Source organism: Lipotes vexillifer, unplaced genomic scaffold (genome assembly GCF_000442215.2).
Source record: "Lipotes vexillifer unplaced genomic scaffold, Lipotes_vexillifer_v1.1 scaffold972, whole genome shotgun sequence".
In the NCBI taxonomy this organism is placed as follows: domain Eukaryota; kingdom Metazoa; phylum Chordata; class Mammalia; order Artiodactyla; family Lipotidae; genus Lipotes; species Lipotes vexillifer.
This window is the reverse complement of record NW_006769413.1, coordinates 395785-417626: the sequence shown is the minus strand read 5'-3', so window position 1 is coordinate 417626 and position 21842 is coordinate 395785. Positions and strand designations below refer to the sequence as shown.

Here is a 21842-nt window from a genome sequence, read left to right as displayed (position 1 = left end):
TCCCTGTGTCTGTGGCTCGCCATCTCCAGTGCAGAACAGACTGCTTGGGTTCTGGGATGCTGCCCTCTATCGCTTTTGACAATCCTCCCATATGGTAGAGCCCAGTATGGCAAGGGCCCCTCTACAGCAATATATGGTGCAAACGAGACCCATGCAAATCAAAACTGGAGTTTGAATTATTAAGGAAGGAGGCAATCTGAGGAAACCCCGCAAAAAGGTGGAGTGGGAGCAGTGGGACTTGGGGGGTGAGCGTTTCAGGTGGTGGAGCCTGGCTCAGCTGGGCTCAACTCGAGTTGCCAGATAAAATACGAGACGCTCAGTTAAATTCGAATTTCAGACAAACAACTAATGGTTTTTGAGTACAAGTCGGCCACAAATGTTGTATCTTATATTTGCTAAGTCTGGCAATGCTCGTTCAAACCCCAATTCCTTCCTGAGCTGTCAGAGCTCCGGCACGTCATTTGGTTCCCTTCGAGCTGCAGTTTCCTCCACGGTAAAAGGAGGGGCTGTTTGGAAAGTGCACAGCCTCACATCCAGCACAAGGGCGCTCCAGTGTTGGCGGTCATCATAAACGGAGGACTCCCGCTAAACCCTCCCATCCCGGGGGCGGCGGGGGGGGGGGGGGCTGTAGTCTCAGTCTGTTGGGGGGGGGGGGGGGGGCTGGATTTCGCTCTGTGGGCTTCACCTGCTTTGAGCCCAGGAGCCTGGACCCCTCTCGAGAAAAAGCACTCACCTTCCAAGCTGAAAATCCTGTCCCCCAGGGCGTCGACAATGTCCTTCAGGGCCGCCTCATCAGTGACGTTAAAGAAGTGCTTGTCATCGGGGTCACTGGCGATGTATTTGATTTCGTTTAGAAAAGCTTCTGGATTGATCCCCCTGCGGTTGTAGTAGCCCAGGACCTGCCAGGGAACAGGGGCAGGGGCGACAAACCGGGACATGGCACAGACCTCCCCACACTCCCACGGCCCCAGACTCGGACCCTGTTCTAAGACAGGGTTCTGGGGCTTGGGAGTGTTTTCTAGTTTTCGGAGCTTTCAGAACCTCCCTGGCAATGGAGAAAAAAACACCCCACGGCTGTTGCAGATAAACCTGGGCAGGACGGAAAGGAGATTCTCAATTGCTCTTTAGGAGAAGGTGTAACAAGGAGAGGCCCATCTGAGGGCCTGGATGGCTGGTTCACTGCCCAGAACCACCCCCCGCCCCAGAGTCCCCCAAGGGGTTGATGGCGAAGCCTCTAGAGGGTGGGTAGGGGCAGGACAGGCAGGACAGGACTCACGGCCACAGCGTATCTGGTCACGTTGTCCCTCTCGCTTTGCTGGATCACCTCCTCCAGGTCTGGGCTGTCATGGGACTCCCCATCCGTGATGACAATCATCACCTTCTTGGCCCCTTTCCTTCCACCCTTCTGGAAAGCCTCTGAGCTGGAACCCAAGCACAGGGGGAGGGTCACAGAGGAAGATCGGATGGGGCAGGCCTGGCGCTCCTACTGCCTTGAAGCCAGGGCTAAGCCCCTGGGCAACCCTACACGGTGTTGGGACCTCGAACCAAAGAAGAAGCTGGATTGAGATGCCCAGCCTACTTGTTCGCCAGCTGCTCAGATGTGTCTTAAATCTGCTTGTCTTTAAACAGTGACTTTAAAAAGCCCCTCTCAAGGTCTGATCTTGCTGTTTTGGGGAAGCAGGGGGAGGCAGTGGGTCTGGGAGGGGAGTTCAGGGTCAGGTGGAGACCTTTAGAGGCCCTAATTCCACGGTTCAAAAACCCAGCCACACAGTAGAATCATCTGGGGAGTTTAAAAAAAAAAAGTGATGCCCAGGCCCCACCTGGATTCATGAAATCAGAATTTCTGGGGTATGGCCTGGGCACCAGCATTTTTCAAAAGTTCTAATGAACATCGGAGTTGAGAACCACTTCCCTCAGTTCTGAAAAGGTGACGTGCCAGAGCAACTCAACAGCCAAACAATGCTGTTCCATAAAATGTTTGTGATGAAGCCTGACAAAGTTCCGATTTTTCCCAGGAGAACCACTTTGATTCTACTTTGGGGACTATTAAATATAAAATTCTATGACAAATATTTCTCTTTCTTGCTTTTTCTTTTGTTTTCAGTGGCCGGAGCAGGTGCTTGGCCTGCCTGCTGGGCAGTCCAACCAGGAGCCAGGGGGCTGGCGCGCTATGGACTCTTGGAGATGGTGACCCATCTACAAAGCAGGAAAAATTGGCTCCTGAACCATCACTGGCTCTTGGTGCCTGTGTGAGGCCAACTCTCCTTCAGACCATGAGGTTCTGAATTTTTCAATAAGGACCTAAAAATAAATGTTACCCTTAAACTCTGCAGTGAGTCCCCAAAGGTCTGACCCACAGGTTCAAGCACCATGATGTCAGGTTAAATCCCATCACCCTAAGGCTTTGGTTACCAGGGGTATCTTTTGTTACACAGCAAGCTGATGAGCTGATGTGCGTGATTTAGATGTTAAGGAATTCACAAAACTTGGAATAAATTAGTTCAGAGCATCTTCAAGCTACCAGTTAAGAGAAACAGACCATCTGCCATTCTCTTAGCAATTCTATGATATTCTGGATATGCTGGCTTAAAAAACTCCTCTAATTTTAGTGTGAGAGGTGGACTGAAGGGGGGCAGAGGCACACTTGACATGACAAAATACAGAGAATATTTTGGGCTTAAGCCTGACTCAGTGGAGGGAGAATGCTGCTAGTTCTTCAAAGGACACTCGAGATGCTTCCATGACTTCATTGGAGGGCCAGGTCCAGGAACAAAACTCCAGGAGAAAGAATATGGCAGGGGAAAAACAGGCTTTATTACATATGGAGCCAAGGAAATTTCAGGATCATATTTCCATAGAGTGGAATGGTGTGAATATCTGTAAGAATCTGTAATAGCATAAATATTGGCATGAATCATCAGATTTAAAATTGTGAATTTGTATTGTGTTTTTACACACTTGGACTTGGATTTGTTGCTTTGTAAATCAGACTATAACTTCCTGGAATGCAGTGAAAGCTTTATACTCATGACAGTTTCCATGAACCTGGAAGCCAATGTGACGCCATGGAGAAAGGTCATATCACGTCTCCTTTCTGCTCGAAAACTGTCCTGGCTCCCATTTCTCCTAGGTCCTGATAATGGCCCGAGAAACCCTTGGTAATCCCTCTGAGCCCCTCCTCCTGCTGGAATCTTCACTGATCCTGGAACCATCAGGCATGCTCCTGTTTTAGGGAGGAGCTTTATCTGAGCTGCTCTCTTTTCTGGAACCTCCCCTGCCAGTCACCTGCTTGGCCAACTTCCTCACCTCCTTTAAGTCTCCACTCAAATGTCAGCTCTTGGTGAAGCCTTCCCTGACTACTTGGTTAATGCTGATTAAATACCTGCCCTCCCCAACCTGCCTGACTGCCTTTACCAGACTCTATTTTTCCCCCATAGCTTGTGTCTCCCTCTAGCATACTAGCTCTTTATTTGTTTTTTGTTTTTTTGTTTTTTTGCTTATTGTCTGCCTCACCCTCTAGAATATCAGCTTCACAAGGGCAGGATATTTATCTGCTTTGTTCACTGATCTATCCCAAGTGTCTAAAACAGTGTGAGGCACATAGTAGATGCTCAATAAAAAGTGTTGAGTGAATGAAGGTGGCATTGCAACGCTGTCCTGCCCCCTCCCCTCAAAGCCACACATGGCTGCCAGACTCACCTTCATGCGCACATTTGATGATGACATTCAAGAATCTTCAGTGGCCAATCACGCTTGTTTTAGCTACAACGTTATAACTCTCACAATCTGACTCCAAACCATCTTTGCAGCTGCAGGGCTTACTACTCCCCAACACGAACCATGCTCAGAGCAAGGCTCTGAATGTAAACGTTCCTCAGCTTTCCCTCTCCTCTGCCCTTATTGGGGCAGAATGTCTTCTGTGGAATGTCTTCTCTCCACCTCTCCCTGCTGTAATCCTGGGGTCTGTCAGATATCCTCCATCTTGGCAGTCCTCTCTGATCCCTCCCTTGGAGCCCTCCTCTCTCATCCTCACTGAGTTAGGGTGACGCTTACCAGAGCTCCCCTATTAAAGCAGGGGTCACGGGTTACCCTCTTTATAACCCCTCAAGTCCATAGCCTGGATCTTTGTACTTTAGTAGGTACACAGAAAACAATGCATTATGAATAGCTGAGTTAGGAGAGAAAACCTTTTACCTTAAAAGGCACCAGCTGTAATTTGGGACCCAGACTTGGCCGGGAAGATCAGATTTCAAAGCTCACTTGAGGTGTAGATCGCACACCCCAGCAGTGCTCGTGAGTCATGATGGTTCAAACTACTAGGTGAGTCACAAACACTTGACCTGGGGGAGATGGGCTGTGAAATGAGATGGAAGCAGTGTGCTCCATCCCGGTGGGAGTCAGTTAGCTTCTCACTGATAGCTCAGTGGGCGTGGGCTTCCTCCGTTCCCCTGGCCACTTCACAAGAGCCTGCTTGGGGTCTCAGGGACTCACCCTCATGAGGGCCCATTTCTCATGAGGGTGAGTAAGAGCCATCTTTACACAGAGGGATGCTCATTTAGGAAAAAAGCTTGAGCAGGTTTTATCAGTGAACAGAAATACACTGGTGGAGCAGTAACTTAATCATAAAGAGTAGTGAAGTTGGGTGACTTCCCTGGTAGTGCAGTGGTTAAGACTCTGCACTTCCAATGCAGGGGGCCTGGGTTCGATCCCTGGTCAGGAAACTAGATCCCACATGCGTGCCGCAACTAAGAGTTCTCATGCCAGAACTAAGAAGCCCATGAGCCACAACTAAGGAGCCTGCCTGCCACAACTAAGACCTGGTACAACCAAATAAATAAATATTTTAAAAAAAGAGTTAATCTTATGACCACATGAAATCATGTTACTACTAAATAGCTTTCACATTGTAGCATTCTGCTAAACACGTCGACTAACCCTATGTGAGGTGGGATTATAAGGTAATGGGACGGTGGTCTCAATGAACATAGCAGAGCTCATATTCATAGGTGTAAAATTTATACATTTAAAATCTAAATGTCTTGGACATAGTTATCGTAGGAGTTTAGGCCACAGCTGGAAAGGTCTGGGGGAATTGACTTTAAAAATCATTCACTGATTCCAGTGGGGTTGAGTACAGTGTTCTGAGCCATGGCAGAGTTACTGGAATAAGCCTGTAGCTATCTGTCTGGATGACTAGAGATAGCATTCATTATTATTGTGAGCTCTGCTGTGATGTTCAAGGGAACAGCCTCATTGCTCTACAATCTCAGATGTTAGATTTAACTATGTTCTTCACATTCTACTGATGACGAACACCCCACAAGAAGATTCTGCCCTCATACAACCCACACACTTTTCATAGGGTCTCTGTGGCAGAACATATTTCCTGAAGTTGACTGGAAATCCCAGCCCCAAAATGCTCTTCTGTAATGTGACCTTGCCATTCCTCCATCAGGAGGGGAAATTAAATTCTCTTCCCCTTGAACCTGGGCTGGCTTCAGTGACTTGGTCAATCAAAAGACTATAGCAGAAATTATATTCTGGGGCTTCTGCAGCTAGGTCATAGGCAGTCTCAGAGTTCCTGTGTGGATCTCCTGGAAAACTCACTCTTGGAATGCTTCCTCTCAAAGCCTGGCTGCCACATGGTGAGAGAGCCAAGCCACATGACTACGTGTGGGTGCTCAGATCACCAGCCTCAGCTGAGCTCCCAGCCAACAGCCAACATCCACTGCCAGCCACATGAGTGTGCCATTCTGGATGTCCAGTCCAGTCGAAACTTCAGATGACAACAGCCCCAGCTGACACCAGCCTTCAACCACATGAGAGAACACAAGGGAGAACTGATCAGTTGAGCCCAGCCAATGCCCAGAACTTTGAGGGATTAATTATTGTCTCTCCAGATACTAGATTTTGTGGGGCAGCAAAAGATAACTGTAACTGGATCTGAGATTCAGAAAATTAATTTTTTTTTTTTTTTTTTTTTACCGAGCAAATTCAATGCCAAAGGCCGTCCGGGTCTCTGTTCCTCCTCTCTGTTCAATGTGACTGGCAGCTTCCACCACATCTTTTACAGACCTGTAGTCATTGAGGTGAAATTCATGTACCACGTCTTCTCCGTACTGAACGACTCCAACCTGCAAGTTAGAGGAGAGGGAAACAGGACATCTTGACCCCTGAAGGCTGGCCCTTTGGTGATGAGGTTTCCTGGAGTCATCTCTCTGGGACGGCTCAGGAGTGAGGAGGGCTGGGGACCTTCCCAAGGGAGAGGAACTAAGCATAAGGGAAGCAGGTTCTGCACAGTTCCAGGAATGAATGGCTGGCTTGGTGAGGCAGGTGGGAGGTGCATATTGAGAGAGGAGACTGTGATTTAAAGAAAGGCCCAGCAGATTGAGTTTCTTACTTAAAAAGACAGAAGTTGAGCATAGAATTGAAGTCTAAAATCTTAGGAGCAGTGTGGGTGGAGGGCCATGGCATTGTTCACCAAACTCTGGAACTAAGGTTCTTTCAAACTTGGAAGAGAAGCTTGAAATATTAATAAGACCCAAATATTAATAGCCTCGAAATAAAAACCTTAAAGAATAAGCAAAAACCTACCTATAGTAGGACTAGAATGAAAAAATGTCACTGTCGGATGGGCCCACAGAGTTTATTTGGTACAAGTGCATTTCCAGTGCTGGACTTTCATCCACCGTACCCTAAAAGATGATCTCCCAGTGGTGGGGAACTCATAACTTCATGAGAAAGCCCACTCCCCTTTTAACGGCTCTAATTGTTATAAAATAATTTCTTAGATCGACCTGAAATCTGCCACCTTGTCAGTTCTAGTCATTGGTCCTCCTTTGGCCTGCCAAAACAATACGGAATAAATTTACCCCCTCATTAGCCAGGCAGCATTTCAAATATGTGCCGGCAGCTATGACCTCTTCCCCTGTCTCTTCTCCAAGATCAAAGTGTCTAATTCTCCCCTGTGCCTCACCCAGCAGGGTGCTAGTGTCTTCTCACTCTCTGGCTGATCAAAGTTTTTGTTAATACGTGGTGTCTATCCCAGAGGACAGTGTTTGACCCACTCAGTGATGCTTCCCCTACACTGTCCCTTGATGTGCCCAGCAGAGATGGGTGTCCTGGGCTGCAGGGCCCTGCAGCTGGCCCTTTCACCTACACCTTTCTAGCACATGTACAGATGCTCCCCGCCACCCCAAGGCAGCATCTGCCATGGGTTTTGGGGGGGGCTTATTTGGAGGAGGAAAGAGTCCCAACCACACTCACCTGGATCTGCCCAGGGCCGATGTAAAACTTCCTGAGGATGTTGATGAGGAAGTGCTGAACCTCCACCCAGGGGTAGATGCTGTTTGAACCATCCAGGACGATGATGATGTCCATGTAGGTCTGGCACCCTGGGAAGTGGGAACATGGTCACAGCAACCCAAGGAGCCAGTGTCTGCAAATCTCTGACCCCCTGGATGATTGTCCAGGGAAGCCTGGCCTGGGAGCTGTCCTCGGGCTGAACATTTATTTGGGCAATGTGAGTGAGGAGCCCAGGAATTCCTGGCTCTGCCCCACCGTTCTGCACTGGCTGTCTGAACAAAGCATGAATGGAGCCCTACTGCCTCTGCTCCTCAACAGGGACTGACCGCCCTTAGCTGGCCAATGTTTGGTAGGCAGCCAACAGTGCCCAAATCAGTACCTCATTATTGTTTATTTTACTGTAATGGGTAGGCTGGCATTACCACTTTCAGCCCAAATGAATGGGTTTCACTTCTTAGGAGGGAGGCACGGTGTAATAGCTAGGAATGTGGAATCTGGCGTCAGACTGTTTGACCCGCGGCTTTGACCCTGGGCGAGTTACTTAACATCCTGGCATCGGTTTTCTCTTCTGTAAAAGAGGCATAATGAGAGTAGAGGATTGCCACGAGGAATGAACAAGGTGATGCTTCTAGGGCTGAGCACAAGGAAATGCTCAAGAATCTTAGCTTATCCTCTTTTTATTTTTTTTTAACCAAACCACTTTGTTAATGTAACAATGACATTATCAGGTCAAGCTCTCGCTGCTTTGAGCCTGAAGGTTTCTCTATATTCTTGTAATATTCATACAAAATTAAAACGAATAATAGAAAGCAACGAAGAAAACATGAAACATTGGTAACCTAACAAATTAGAAAACTTCTCTTTCCATCTAAGTAATTTATTTCTGTTTGTGAAACAGCAGGACTTACCTTGAAATAAGAGATGATACAATCTGATACGATATACGCTATACTGTACCACATTGAAATACTGGGCATCTGCTTATTTTTACTGGAGAATTGCACACTGTTTTCAAATCTACTTTACAGCAGTACAGCAGGGGCCTTCGTGAGTTAACCATTCCAGTAACTCCTGCATCGGGAAGGTGTAGTATGTTGATGTCAGAGCTCACCAGGAGGGGAAGGTGGTGGCTTTGAGCCTAGGCGCCTGGCACAGGTTCTGTGTTTGGCAGAGCACTTTAGAAGCGTTTGGATGCTCAGAATCACCTCCGCTTTAGGAGAAGCTGTGTGTACCCTCTGGTCTCATCTGCACACGCCGCACGCAGCATGTGATGGCCCTACACCTCCAGGCTAATGGTGCCTGATAGCTTAGCCCTTCTCCAGTGTGCTTTCGCCCCACACCTGTGGACCGCGCACCCGTCATGTGCTGGAGCGCCAAGTGCTGGAGCGCCGTGTGGTGCCGGCAGCCACAAGGACACGAGACAGTAACTCCTTGATTAGGAGGGGTTTCTAATCTACTGGTAGGGGCCAGGTTTCTTTTATTTTAAAGCCAATTTTATTAGAACGCATTTATTATTACTGATTTCTTTCTTACGATTTCAAATTTTTCATTTTAAGACACATTGGGAAGAACCTCTGTGGTTGCTAAACATGGCAGAACACGCCTTTGAAACACACGCATGTGCGCACGTACACACGCCCTGTGGCTGATCCTAGACCTGCTGAATTAGATCCTCCGTGGTGTTGGCAGGGGTGGGGGGTGCCCTGGGATCTGGATCTGCTGAGCTCCCAGGGCACGGCTGCTGGTCAGCGGGGTGAGGAGGTCTCCGCCACAGGAGATTCTGGGAGGCTGAGATGGTCACACCTTGGCCCAGAGGAAAGAACCTCTCTAGGGGGTGACACACCTCCCGTGACTGGCTGGAGCCTCCTCCCAGCCCTGGCACTGCCTCTGCCTCTCCCGCTGATGTTTTGTAAGAATAGAATCGACTCCTCCTCGTTGCCCCTAAGGGGACCATTTTCCAGGTCCTGCTGGACTGACCTTCCTCCTCCCTCCCCCCGAGCACCACCTTCCCATCTCCGACTGGGCCCTGGTGCTTGGAGGGAGGCTGCCTCTAGCCAGAAGTGCTAATCCCCTCACCCTCAATAAAACGGGCAGCAGCTGCTTGGGTGTTGGTGGTTAGCCCACAGGAAATAGTGAGGCTCGGAGCCAAGCAGTCTGGCTTGCAGGAAGCAAGGTCTGAGCGTTATTTCCCCCGACTTTCCTGGCAGGTGGGGAGAGAGTGGGAGGTTTTGTGTTCCATGAGGCTCTGGGAAAGCTGGGCAGCGCGTCCTCATGTCCAGGAACACTGATTAGATGGGACTATCACCAGGGGTAGTTCTGTCCTCCTTGGCCCTCCACCTACAGGGCAGCTGCATCCCATAACATCAGAGGGCACCATGCACACTATACTCTAAGTGAACGACGTCCCCAGACTTCGGCAGTGTGCAGCTTGCCTGATGTACATGGTGGGCCAGGAATCTCTTCTTCGCTCAGGGTGGGTTTGCAGTGAGCCTCTCTGGCTGCCAGGATGGTCTTCATAACCTTAGCTCACTTGCCCTGGGAGGGTGGGCCAAGATTATTACCCCACAGGTTACCCAGAGAGCCGGAGCAGGGCGGGGCTAGAGTCCAAGTTCTGCTTTGTAGCCATGGGATAGTGGTGACCAGAGCTCGGAGCCTCCCATGGACTGTCGGTCGCTCAGCCCAAGTCTGTAGATTTGAAGCCACTTACTTTGGAGAGCTGGGGCCACGGTCTTGGAGAACCTGAAGTTGGAGTTGACTCGTGAACACATCCCTGTGGTGTAGTAGGAACTCCCACACTCATGAGACCAGAGGGGGCTGCAAGCCTGTGAAGCACAGCATGGACCCCCCAATCAGCGGGGGGCCTCAGGGAGGGTCCGGGCCCAATAGCCTTTGGCCCAGTCCCAACCTCCAAGACCCAAGACAGAATCCTCCATCTGAGTGCTGTTATCCTTAGGATGTAGAGGGTCTTCTTTGAGTCTAACTTGAAATCTCTCTTGCTGTAACATGTACTAGTTCCCTTGGTTTCAGGTGAAATGGAGAAAAACTAACCTTAGAGTCCTCCTTTGTTGTCTTTTCAAGGGTCCCATTCTCCACCCCATCATCGGGCTGTGACTCTCCTTCCCCCTGCCCACCACACGGGATGCGGGAAAGCACTGTCATCCATGGGAGTGGACCCTTCAAGGGTCTTTCTGAAGAGGTTGCCTGAAGGTCATTTCTGGGCAGACTTCCAGGACAGGGTACCCAAAACATGCCCATGGCTCTTACTAAGGAAAGGAAAAAGAATGTCTCTGCTCTTTCTCTGAAATTTGCTACCAAAAACATTGATGTCAGCCCCTCATTTACAGACTGAGTGATGAGTCCCTCTCAGAGTCAGGGTCATTAAAAATGAAAGCCCAGCTTCTGCCTCCATGTTTGTCCTGCTGCTGGAAAACTCAGGACTAAATTTTGTGCTCTAATTTCCCTTGGTTTGGAAGAATAATTATTCCACTTCCAATCCCTTTCTTTAATTGGCTTTTTTAAAACTCAGATTTTAAAGGTTTTGTATTATCTGTGTCCTTTGTTGAAGCTCTGGTAAATTATTTTTGGAAGTGGGGGAGAATGAATAATGGGAGAGTAGGTAATGGATAATGGCTGGAGGGCTAGAAGGATGATGGATGGATGGATGGATGGATGGATGGATGGATGATGGATAGACCGAATGGATGATGGATGGATGTGGGAGGGGATGGATGCAAGGATGGATGATTAGATGGGAGGATGAGGGGGTGGACTGACATGTAGACAGATGGGTGGATGAATGAATGGACGGATGGATAGATGAATAGAGGGAAGGACATTTGGTTGGGGGATGCGCTGATGAGTGAATGGATGAATGGATGAGTGAATGAGTTAACAAAAGTTGCTATTTATAAACTAGGGTCTTAACCTACCCACAGAGGCCCCAGGGGTTGTATCACACCATCCTTCTTGGACTTTCATCCCATGTTATGAAGTAGGTGAAATCAAGTTAGTAGGCATATGACAAGGAGCCTCAGAGGGAGAATAGGGTCAGACCAAAGCCAAGTATGCGTGGACAGGGCCAGGGGTCCTGTTGCCCTTGGTTGGGGATGATGAGGGCTGTGCGCCAACCATACGTTGAGGCACCTCAGGACTTTCCCTGGCAGAGCCGCTATGCTCTTGTCAAGTCTCTGAGCATCCCAGTCATCTCACTGCCCTGATGTCTGATGCTTCACACCCAAGATGTCTCATGTATCAACAGAAATGAACTGATTCGTGAGAACAGACAGTGACACAAGCCCTCCCGTCTTAAAGTGAGCAGTGCATTTTACTGGGATTTCTGGGTAATTTTTCTCAGAAATCTTCTTGCAGCTACTCTAGGAACTATCAGTCCCAGCCTCACCCACGTTCGTGGTGGTTCACCCGAACGTGATGGCAAGGGGCAGGCAGTGCCAATCCATCACGCCACCTGTACTCTCCCACTGTGTGCAAAGCTTGCATATGCTCGCCTGGGTGGGGTGCAGAGATCTCCCAGCACAGCCTGCTGCTGCCTTTCTGTCCCACACATCTTATCGTCTCTCCCCCAGCCAGAATGTAAGCTCCAGGAGGGCAGGAGCTCTGCCGACTGCTGAATCCCCAGTGCCTGGCATCAGGTTCCGTTCATTGTAAGTGCTCAAAAAAACAGTTTAAATGAATGAATGTCTCTACCACCTCAGCCCAAGTACCCCTCCTCTTTCTTTCTTGCTAAGACTAGTCTCTTCTTTAAAAACAAAACAGAAACCTCCTCTGGGAAGCTTTCCCATCTGATCCTATGCAGTCCAGGTGGCCCATCCCTCTGTATCCTTCCCTCCATTGTAGTAAATCTGCGTTCACTCATTTACTGCTTCCCCTCAAAGTCTTCTCAGGGTGTGTGGTGTGTCCTGTTTCTTTTATCAATTCTGGAGCAGAGATTCAGCCTCTGCCTTGCAAATTGGGCTCCCCAAAGGAAAGGATAGAAGCCCCTACCACTGGACTGTTGAATATCTTTATTTATTCTTATTCCTTTGCAGGCTCTCTGCTTTGCACTCCCCCCAACCCCAAAGGGAAGGTACACAAAAGGGCTCAATCCTTTTTCCTGCCTGAATTGTACCCCCCCTGAAGTTTAGGGCGCAGCAGGCAGAATGGCACAGGCAGGAAGCCAGAGGAGGGGCTGCTCCCCGAGCGCACACGGACAGGCAGCCCGGTGGGTGGGCATGCTCAGCCACCACACGCCCCTCGTGGCCCCAAGCAGAGGGCCTGTGGGGCAGGAAGGGCTCGGAGGGAGGGTGGGTGGGTGGCTCTTACCAGGAAGCTGTTGTCCTTGGGGTTGGTGGCCAGGCTCAGGCCGAGACGCATGTTGTCTTTCCTCTCGGACACGTTGGATAGCGTGACCCTTCCTGGGGTGGGAGGGAGAAACTCAGCCTGCAGCCCCTTCTGCCTGTCCTCTGCCCGGACTCTGCTGCTGCTGCTGGCCACCAGAGGGGCCCGAGGTTGAGTCGGTACCAGGCAGGGTCCTCCCCCATTCTCCCTGCCCCTCTGGATGCCTCACTCGCCTGCAGGTCAGGGCAGCCTTTCACAGTTTACTAAGGCCTTGCCCAGATATGGTCTAATTACCTCCTCTCAACTCTCTGTGAGATGAGGACTGCGAGTCTCAGAGAGGTCACACAAACTGCCCAAAGTCACACAGGAAGCAGATGGCAGAGCCTTCCATCTCCTCGTCCAGAGCTTTCCCTCCCCCAGCCATCCCCCTGTGCCCCACCCCACACAAACCAGGGCTCCCCCCGAAGCTGGTTCCTCTATGCAGGGCCTCCTCCACATTTTTCTTTAAGACAACCTGCCATCAAATGTAGCAGTCCCCTGCCCAACTCTCTCAGGGTCCGGTTCTCCGCTCAGCTGATAAACTGACACACGATAGCTGATTCTTTCTCACAGGGAGCAAATCACCAACTTAACAAGAGCCTTCTAGAGGCACAAGGTCTTGCCCAAGAATGCCATTGTGTGGCTGGTCCCCAGAGGAGTATTCAGGGGCAGGATTATCAGCCAACTGGGTGGAGGGAGAGGGTTGTGGAGATTAAATTTACTAAGCAGATTATATTGGGGAAGGTTTTACTAGACCATTCTGTCAGGCCCCTGAAAGGAAAGAAATGAGCTTGAATTCCCCAGAAGAGTGTGTGTGTGTGTGTGTGTGTGTGTGTGTGTGTGTGGTGTATGCGTGCGCACACATATGCAGACACTTGTCGGGGAGAGTTTAGGGGGAAGTGAGTTGGGTATTTTGTTAAGCCGGAGCGAGCAGTCCTCATCTGCTGTGCGCAGGATCTAGATGTGTTCTCTGCTTCAGGGGAGGGGAGTGATCTCTAAGGGCTCAGGAGCATTTAGCTTTGTCGGCGATTGGAAGTGTGAAGAGTTGGCCGACCCGCTGGGGCCCAGGCCAGCAAGACCTGGGGCCAGGCATGGGCAGAGGCCAGAAATTCAGACCCCCGACTGTACTGTGGGCTAAGGTGGGGCGGCTGTGTTTGTTTGGTTTCCTTCAGTTTGTAGTAAGGTTCCTTTTGACATCCAGCCTCTCTTGGCTGTTCTACGAGTGCCTGGGATTGTTTTCTGTTTTGTCTGTCCAAACCAACCAGAGAGAAAATAATAGTAATAACCCTGGTGCTTTTATGGTGCCTTATCACTTACAAAGTGCTGCACCCACCTGCCCTCCCAGGACCCCCTCTTGGTCCTGGGAGGCCCAGGGGTCACCATTTTCATTTTACAGAGGAGGAAGTCAAGGTGCACAGAGGGTTAGTGACTTCTATAAGGTCAATCACTGATAAATGATAGCGTGGGGACTTGAACCCAGCAGAGCCAACGTTACAGCCCGACTTTCCGCATCTGACAGCAGGGCCGTGGCTGCAGAGGGATGTGGTGAGAAGTCTGGAGAGGAAGCTCCAAGCCCCAACTGGGCAACTTCCTCCCCTCAGCGGCTTGGAGAATTCTGCCCCCCATTTATTTAAAGGGTGCGTCCCCCACCTCACCCCGCCCCCTCTCTTCCGGCCTTGTCTCAATGACTGAGGTCCTCAGTCAAACTGTGGGCCAGGAAGCAGATTCAGGTTCAAGTCCAGCTTCTGCTGCTCGTGGATTTGGAGCAGTCACTAACCTCCCCTCTGTGACAGGAGAGACTTACACCTTTCTCAGTGGGTCTGTGTGAGGGCTGGGGCATAAGCCCCTCCTCACACAGGGCTTGCCTTCCAGAATCACATCCCCTTCCCCTGAGCCCCTGCCGCTCAACGAAAACCCTGGCTTCATCCAGGTGCTGGGAAAAAAAGCACCAGAGGTAGGTAGACCCTTCAACACTGAGGTGTGAATAACTGACACCCACTTCCCTGGAGAGAAAGGAAAGAACATTCCTGGCTGAGTGGGGCTTAGAGCCTGGAGAGGCCATAGGAAAAACTAGGACTCAGTTTTCCCTGCCTTGCATTTTCCACTGTGGGGATAAACTGACAGATGGTCCTCCTGCCTCCTCATTGGGAGGGAAAGAAACTCTCCTCAAATGAGGTGCTTCCTGACCAGTACTCTTCCTCGGCCTCCATGCACTTTGCTGCCCACCGCCTCCCAGCTTAAGCCCCAGTTTCAGAGTCTGGTGGCATCATGTCTCCCATTGTCAGCAGGGGCTGCTCCTCCTTCAGAGGGAAATTAGGTCCACATTGGAAACCAGAGCGATAGAGGAACCTAAATGATGGGTTCATGTGTCTTGGTCCCCACCTGGACCAGGGGCTTTTCTCAGTGGCCCAGGCCCCGAGCTCAGTGCGCACGTCTACCACCACCCCCTTGCTCCCTCTGCCCCAGCCTTCTTTCCGTCCTCCAACAGAGCAAGTTCATTCCTACCTCAGGACCTTTGCACTTGCTTCTCCTCTGCCTGGAATGCTGTGGTCCCACTTGATTCCATCTCACCATCAGACCTTTGCTCAAAAGTTACCTGCTCAGGGAAACCTTCCCTGATCACCTTGCTAAGATAGTACCCGCCCCCTATCTCCTCCCCACCCAGCCTCTCTTATCATAACAGCTGGTTTATCGCACAGCATCTCTCCCCACCTGAGATGATCCTGCTTTCTACTGTAGTTTGTCTCCTTGCTTACTGTGCCCTCCCAGCAGAGCCCTTGGCTCCTTGTTCCCTGCTGTATCCCCAGTAACTAGCATCGGGCTTGGCACATACTAGGTGCTCATGAAAGGCTGGGGGACATATTAGACCTGGGATGGATCCTAGGGTCACACATAAGTGAACAGAGGCTCAGAGAGAGGATGTGAGCTCCCCCTGGACACACAGTGAGGAAACTGTACAGCTGGAAGGAGAATCCGGCTTGGCTTGTTTGGGAGCTCTCAGGGTGGTGACGACCGGGATCCATAAGCCGCCAGCCAGACTCCCGCCCGCCCTGGACCGTTTCCTCACTGAAGCCTGGGCCCCCGGCTGTGCTGGGGTTTGAACTTCCCATCCACGGCCCTGACACAGATGTGGCCAGCGGGAGCATCCAGCACTATGTGCTGGGACAGCTGCCTGCCCTGGGGATCTGGTTTCACATGCTTTCTCTTTGATGTGGGCTTTTCATCCATCTGCTTATCTCTTAAAGCTCTGCCATCTCCCCCCACCGCCCTACCGCCCCAGGCCCTGCTTCCCCACAGCCTCCCCAGGGGACCCCACTCCATTGCTCTAGGATGGAGGCTCCCCTCCTGGAAGAGTGGGAGGCTGAGGGTCCTGCCCTGGGGAAGGCCAGTCCTGGAATCGTAGCTTCTCAGCCCAAATGGGACTTTTGCTCCCTTTTGAAAGCAAAGTGATGGCCTGGCCACTGTCTGACCTTTAGGACAAAGCAGAAGTGCTTTAGAGGAGTGGTGTGTGTGCTTTAGTGGACGCAGGCCGTGCGCACACATGCACACGTGTACACGTAGATTTACAAGGACTTGGAAGGCCTTGAGGCTGCTCACAGCGTCTCCCCTGTGCCCCAGAGTGCTTCAGCGAGGAACAGAGTCATCATTTCAGAAAGGCAGTGCTGCACAGTGGTTAAAGGGTGGCTGCAGATGGCCTGGGTTGGAATCCTGGCCTTGCTGCTTATTAGCTGGGTGACCCCGGGCAGGTCCCCTCACCACCACAGGCTGCCATTAATGATTAAATCTCATACGGCTGTTGTGGGGATTAAATGAGTCAAAAAATACCTAAAAGTGCTTAAACCAGTTCCTGGCATGTGGTGAACAGTATATAAGACATATGAATGTTGGCTATTGTTATTATTTCCAAGTCAGGAAAAAAAAGATAGGAAATGCTCCTGGCTCCCCTGTGCTGAGGGGCTGTGGATGAGGCAGAAGGAGCCATGGCCTGGGACACTGGAGACCTGGGTGTGAATCCTGGCCAGCCCCTGACAAGCTGTGTGACTGTGGGAAAGTCACTTCCTCTCTCTGGCCTCAGCTTCCTCATCTGTAAAATGGGGACAGCAACACCAGCTAGGTCACCTCACAGTGTGACTGTGGGCAGGGACGTGTTTCAGCACCTGCCCCACCCTGGACAATGGCTGGCCTCCTTGTGGAGAGACCAGTGGCCCAAGTTACCCAGGTTGAGCTTGGTGCAGTTCCCTTGGGTCACTGGACACTTGTACACGTCTCCTGTCTTCTGGTGGCCGTTGGTTTCCAGTGGAGCGCCGATGACCAACCTGGGAAGGAAAAGAAGACAAGTGAAGATGCTGGGGGAGGTTCTCCTTCCTGGCAAAGGATGGAACCTGCAGGGCAGTGCTGAGGGGACAGTAGGGTGGGGAGGGTGGGAGGAAATCCTGGAGGGGCAGCCCACACATACCCTCACACTCAGACCTTCGTCTCCCTGGAAGAGGGATGCTGTGGCCTATCCAGGCCCTTGCCAGGATCTGGAGACATAGAGATGAAGACCGCATGGGTCTAGCAACAAATGGGATGGAGGCCATCCCTGTGAGAAGAGGGCAGGGCAGACATCATGGAGGAGGTGTTCTTGAGCTGGGTCTTAACAGACGAACATGAGTTTGCTAGATGGTGGGACTGTGGTAATAGGGGTCATTCAGGCAGAGGAAGGATGATTTTGGAGTGTTGGCCATCTGCCACTACCTGTGGGTGGCCTCATTCCTCACCTTACATGAGTCTTTCAGCTGGTGACCCGGGGGCTGGGGCATGTTGCACAGTGTTCATGGCTGTCCCCTGAGGCACTAAGTCTTTGCTCAGGGTGGGCAAGGCAGCCAGCCGGGCTAAAGAATGGCAAGGGGCAACCACCCAGCTGGGCCTTCTGCCTTGAGCCTATGCCTTTGTGATCTTGTTTGGAAAAAGGGTTTTTGCAATTGTAGTTAAGGATCTCAAGATGAGGTCATCCTGGATTACCTAGGTGGGCCCTAAATTCAATGATGTGTCCTTAAGGAGACACGCAAAGGAGAGACCCAGAGAGAAGAGGAAGCCATGTGAAGATGGAGGCAGAGCTAGGAGTGAAGCTGCCGCAAGCCAAAGAATGCCTGGGACCATTGGAAGCTGGAAGAAGCAAGGAAGATTTCTCCTAGATCCTTTAGAGGAAGCACAGCCCTGCTGATGACCTGATTTTGGAGGTCTGGCCTCCAGACCTGTGAGAGAATAAACTTCTGTTTTGGGAAGCCATCTATCAATACTTTGTGCTAATTTGTTATGCACCCACTGGAAATTAACGCATGTTACTTACATACACATATTTCTAGAGAAAGAGCGGCCACTCCCTCCTGACCTGGCCAAGCCCTGGCAGTGTCACCTCCCTCGGGGCCAGCGAGAATCCCACCACAACCTGGACAGCCCCCAGGCCCTCTCCTTAGAGTGCCCCAAAGCCCCCTCTATGTCTTATCCCTGGCCCACCAGCGGGCAGCACCATTGGAGGTGACCCAGAGTGGCCCAGCCAGGCAGCTGGAATCCCAGTGCTGACGTGAAGCAAAATCCTGAAATTGGGCACTGTGTCCCTTCAGTGTCACCTGCCTCTGGCATATCTGGACCCCTCTAGGCTTTGGGTGTCAGTTCTGCTCTCAGCCACCATCCGCCTGCTTGGCTCAGACCCTGGTGCTAACAGTGAGTCAGGAACCACTCTCCCAGGCACAGCTGCACTATCAGGGCAGGAGGTGCCACGGCTCACACAGCCCTGGAGGTCTCCCAGACCCCTAGGGGCACAGGGACATGTGACACATTGGGAGCGTGCAGACCTTTCCATAGCCCTGCTCTCATGACAACTTGCTACCCCGTGGAAACATGACCCAAAGAAGAAGCAATTGCTCGTTTTCTGGCTTAAGATGGTTGAGAGGGACGGACCCAGAGGTTCAGGCAACACGGGACTTAAGTAGCTTCTTGTGGTCAAATATCTCCCTGCCCCACTCCCACCCACCTCTCTGTGCCATCAGGAAAGAACTAAGGTCCGGCGTGGGAGTTAATAGAGCTCTGTTTGAAATTAGAGTCTATGTAATAAGAGCTGAGGTTTCTCCCCTGGGGACCAGATAATGACAGATTCTAAATATATCCACTTATTAAGCATGCCTATTTTTGACTGGCAGGAATTAACTGGACTCATAAAATCTATTTGTCTAGACAATGTGAGTTTTGGCTACTTAATTCTGCAAGTGATTGTGTGGTCAAGGCTGCTCCATTTTTTCCAGCCCACAAAAAAAAGAGAGAGAGAAGGAGATGGGATAGAGGTCAGTAAGGAAAGTTTGGGCTCCAAGGTTGCTTTTCTGGCTGCTCCCATTTTCAAGGTCAACTTGGTGTGTGACCAAGTGTCCCAGAGCGATGTTCCTTCTAGGACACCACTGCCTGATGGTGAGTGCTTTCTGGAAAGCATGCCTTCGAGGAACACCTCGCAGGGTGACTCCGGAACAATCAGGCACAGCAAGTTCTAGATTAGAAAAAACAAAACCTGGCCATCTTCTAGAAAAGTGATCCCCGTGTGTCTTCTAGAAAACACTCCTGCTGCCTGACAAGGCAGACTCCTCACAACTCTCCCCATTTTACAGAGTGGAACTCTTGAGGCCCCACAGACAACTTGGTGGAGTCCCAGTTACAGGGCAAGATCTTTGGGCTGAGATTCCAGAGCTGGGTGTTTCTTCATCCTGATTCTGTCACCAGCTTTCCGTGTGGCCTGGAGAAGTTCATTGACCTTGGTTTTCTTGGTCATGAAATAGGGTTAACAATTCCACTATTGCCTACCTCCTAGGGTCACCTAGGAGGTCACCTAGGGTCATCTGGGGAGCCACAGATGCCACAAGGCACTGACAAACAGAAAGGGGTATATCTAGGTAAGCTCCTAGATATAGGAGAGTCCACAAAAAGTCCACAAAGACTGGAACCTTCCTAGAAGTCATCTGTCCTTGAAGTGGCCAACATGTGACAATCTGGCAGTAAATAAACCAAGTCGTTGTGACCCCAAATTTGCCTCAAGACCAGGCTGTGTCCTTTTCAAAGAACAAGGGCCACCCCCTACGTCCTATCCCCATTCTCCCAAACCTGATTCCTCTGGGGATCCTTGGCACTTCATGAGGTAGCAGGTCAGGGCTTACTGTTCCCATAGTACAGATGCAGAAACTGAGGCCTGGAGAGGTGAGCTGACCCAGGCTCCACAGTTTGTGGCAGAGCTGGCACTAGTTCTCCTGGGGCAGCTTTCTCTGTGTTGTCCCAAATATTTTTTTTGCCATGAAGGGAGGGCCTGGGTTAGCCCTCTTTGCTGTTCTTGATTCTTGTCATTACGTCTGCCCGTTGGGCTTGAGGTTTTGAGGATATGATTCAGTCTTGCTGTTGGGGGATAATGGCGGAGCACAGGGAAAATGTTTGTGTCACCACTGAGACCAGCCAAATTGCTCCTGGGGTCTGGCACCCCTGCCACTTCCGCGGCCTCAGCCTTATATAGCCATCTGCAGCTTCAGGGCCCGCTGTGCTTCTCAGGGGCTGGACACCCTATACCCTCTGGCATGGGAACCAGATGGCAAACCCCAAAGGTCGTGGTGAGCATCGGGCCCTCTCCATGGGCTGTGTGTCGTGACTCACTGGCTGTGGGCTCCCGGCCTTTCTCCTATAGAGGCAGGGAGCAGGGCTGCTGCAGATTGGAGAATTGGTGGCAGGCTTCAGCCATAGCCCTGGAGGACCCTTCTCTAGTGGTTGCTTTCTAAGCAGGGCCTTGCCAAGGGAGGAGGCTCGCTGTGGGGACGGCCACCTGAGGATGGCAGGATGTGGCCCCTCTGCATGCTGGGCTCCTGGGATCCCAGCATGACATAGTGTAAGAGAAGGGGCCCCTGCATCCCTACCTCACACCTTCTCCAACAAAGCCCAGTGGGGACCTTAGCCCTGGTTCCATCCTTCAAGGCAATTTAATCTCCAAACCTTTTAAACTGCACACTCCTATAAGGAAAAAAGGTAATGTGTACTCCCAATATACGTAAATTTGTATATAAATTATACCAGTGCACAGCTGGCAATCTGTGTATTGAATATCAGTAATCCTATTTTTTTCAGATAAAAGATATACCTAAATAGAACTTGAGTCGTTTTATTTCTGTGCTCCAGTATATACTGTCCTGTGCCTCCGCTATGGTGTGCAGATCCCACCCTTTAAGACCCAGCACACAAAGTCCCACCTGCTCCAGGAAACCCTCACTGATTAGCCCAGGCTTTCGCACATAAGCCAGTCTGTGATCCCTGCTGACTGCTGTGGCCAGTGCTTTAGTGTCATAGTTCCTTGAGGGCCAAGATGCCCTCATCTGCCCTGCCTCACTAATGTAGGGTGGTCTTGAAACCCAGGGTAAAAGGTCCCCAGGGACTGTTCTGACCTTCTGTCTGACAGTCTTACAGCAGCAGCAGCTTCCAGAGCTTTTAGCTTTGCCTCAGGCCTAGGAGGAGCCTCCAGATTCAGTGCCTGGAAAAAAGGTTGCTGAGAAATCGAATAGTTTCTGTGCGCAGAGGTTCAATGCAGTGACCCAGCTCCCGTTTAAAGTCACTGTTGCTTGATTGTCCATTTCCCGCTTCCCAACAGTCCTCATTTCTGTTTGGGGATCTAGGAAATCCGGCTTCATTCCCAGTTGTAGGGACTGAGCATATACCGCAGGCCAGGCCAGGGCTATCCTTGGACTGAAGGGATTGAGTAGGCCAATGACGTAAGTCACCCCAATCTCAGGACCTCTTCTTGGGCTTTAGGGACCAAAGTGGTCCCTTTTCTCTGGATGCCATAGTGTACAGATGTAGGGCGTGGAACTGCTAGCAGCCACCTTGTAATGATGAGGGGGTATGAGAGAAGGAGGACTGAGAGAATCATCAAGAGAGAAAGCTGAAGTCCCACCGATACTGTGAACCCCTGGATCAAAAAACTATACCTGAAGTGTGACTGCTGCTGGACTTTGCAGATATATAAGCAATAACTCCCTTTTACTGTGTAAGTCTGAGTTAAGCTTTCAGGTATTTATAACTGAAAACATCCTAACTAGAATGAGGAAGGCAAAAAAAAAAAAAAAAAAAAAAACAAAAAAGTAAAAATACCCCCAAAAAATTCAAAA

General features: G+C 50.7%; 1 protein-coding gene across 1 annotated transcript in view; it reads right to left on the bottom strand.

Annotated features, from left to right (window-relative positions):
• ITGA11 (integrin subunit alpha 11) overlaps positions 1 to 21842 on the bottom strand; it is a 134011-nt gene that overhangs the window by 44495 nt on the left and 67674 nt on the right. The window contains exons 3-9 of the mRNA XM_007445599.1: positions 16894 to 16994; positions 12625 to 12716; positions 10013 to 10127; positions 7267 to 7394; positions 5986 to 6134; positions 1277 to 1421; positions 734 to 899 (exon numbers count right to left, since the gene is read on the bottom strand). Coding sequence (XP_007445661.1) covers positions 734 to 899; positions 1277 to 1421; positions 5986 to 6134; positions 7267 to 7394; positions 10013 to 10127; positions 12625 to 12716; positions 16894 to 16994 — 896 coding nt within the window. The remainder of the gene's footprint in view (positions 1 to 733; positions 900 to 1276; positions 1422 to 5985; positions 6135 to 7266; positions 7395 to 10012; positions 10128 to 12624; positions 12717 to 16893; positions 16995 to 21842) is intronic.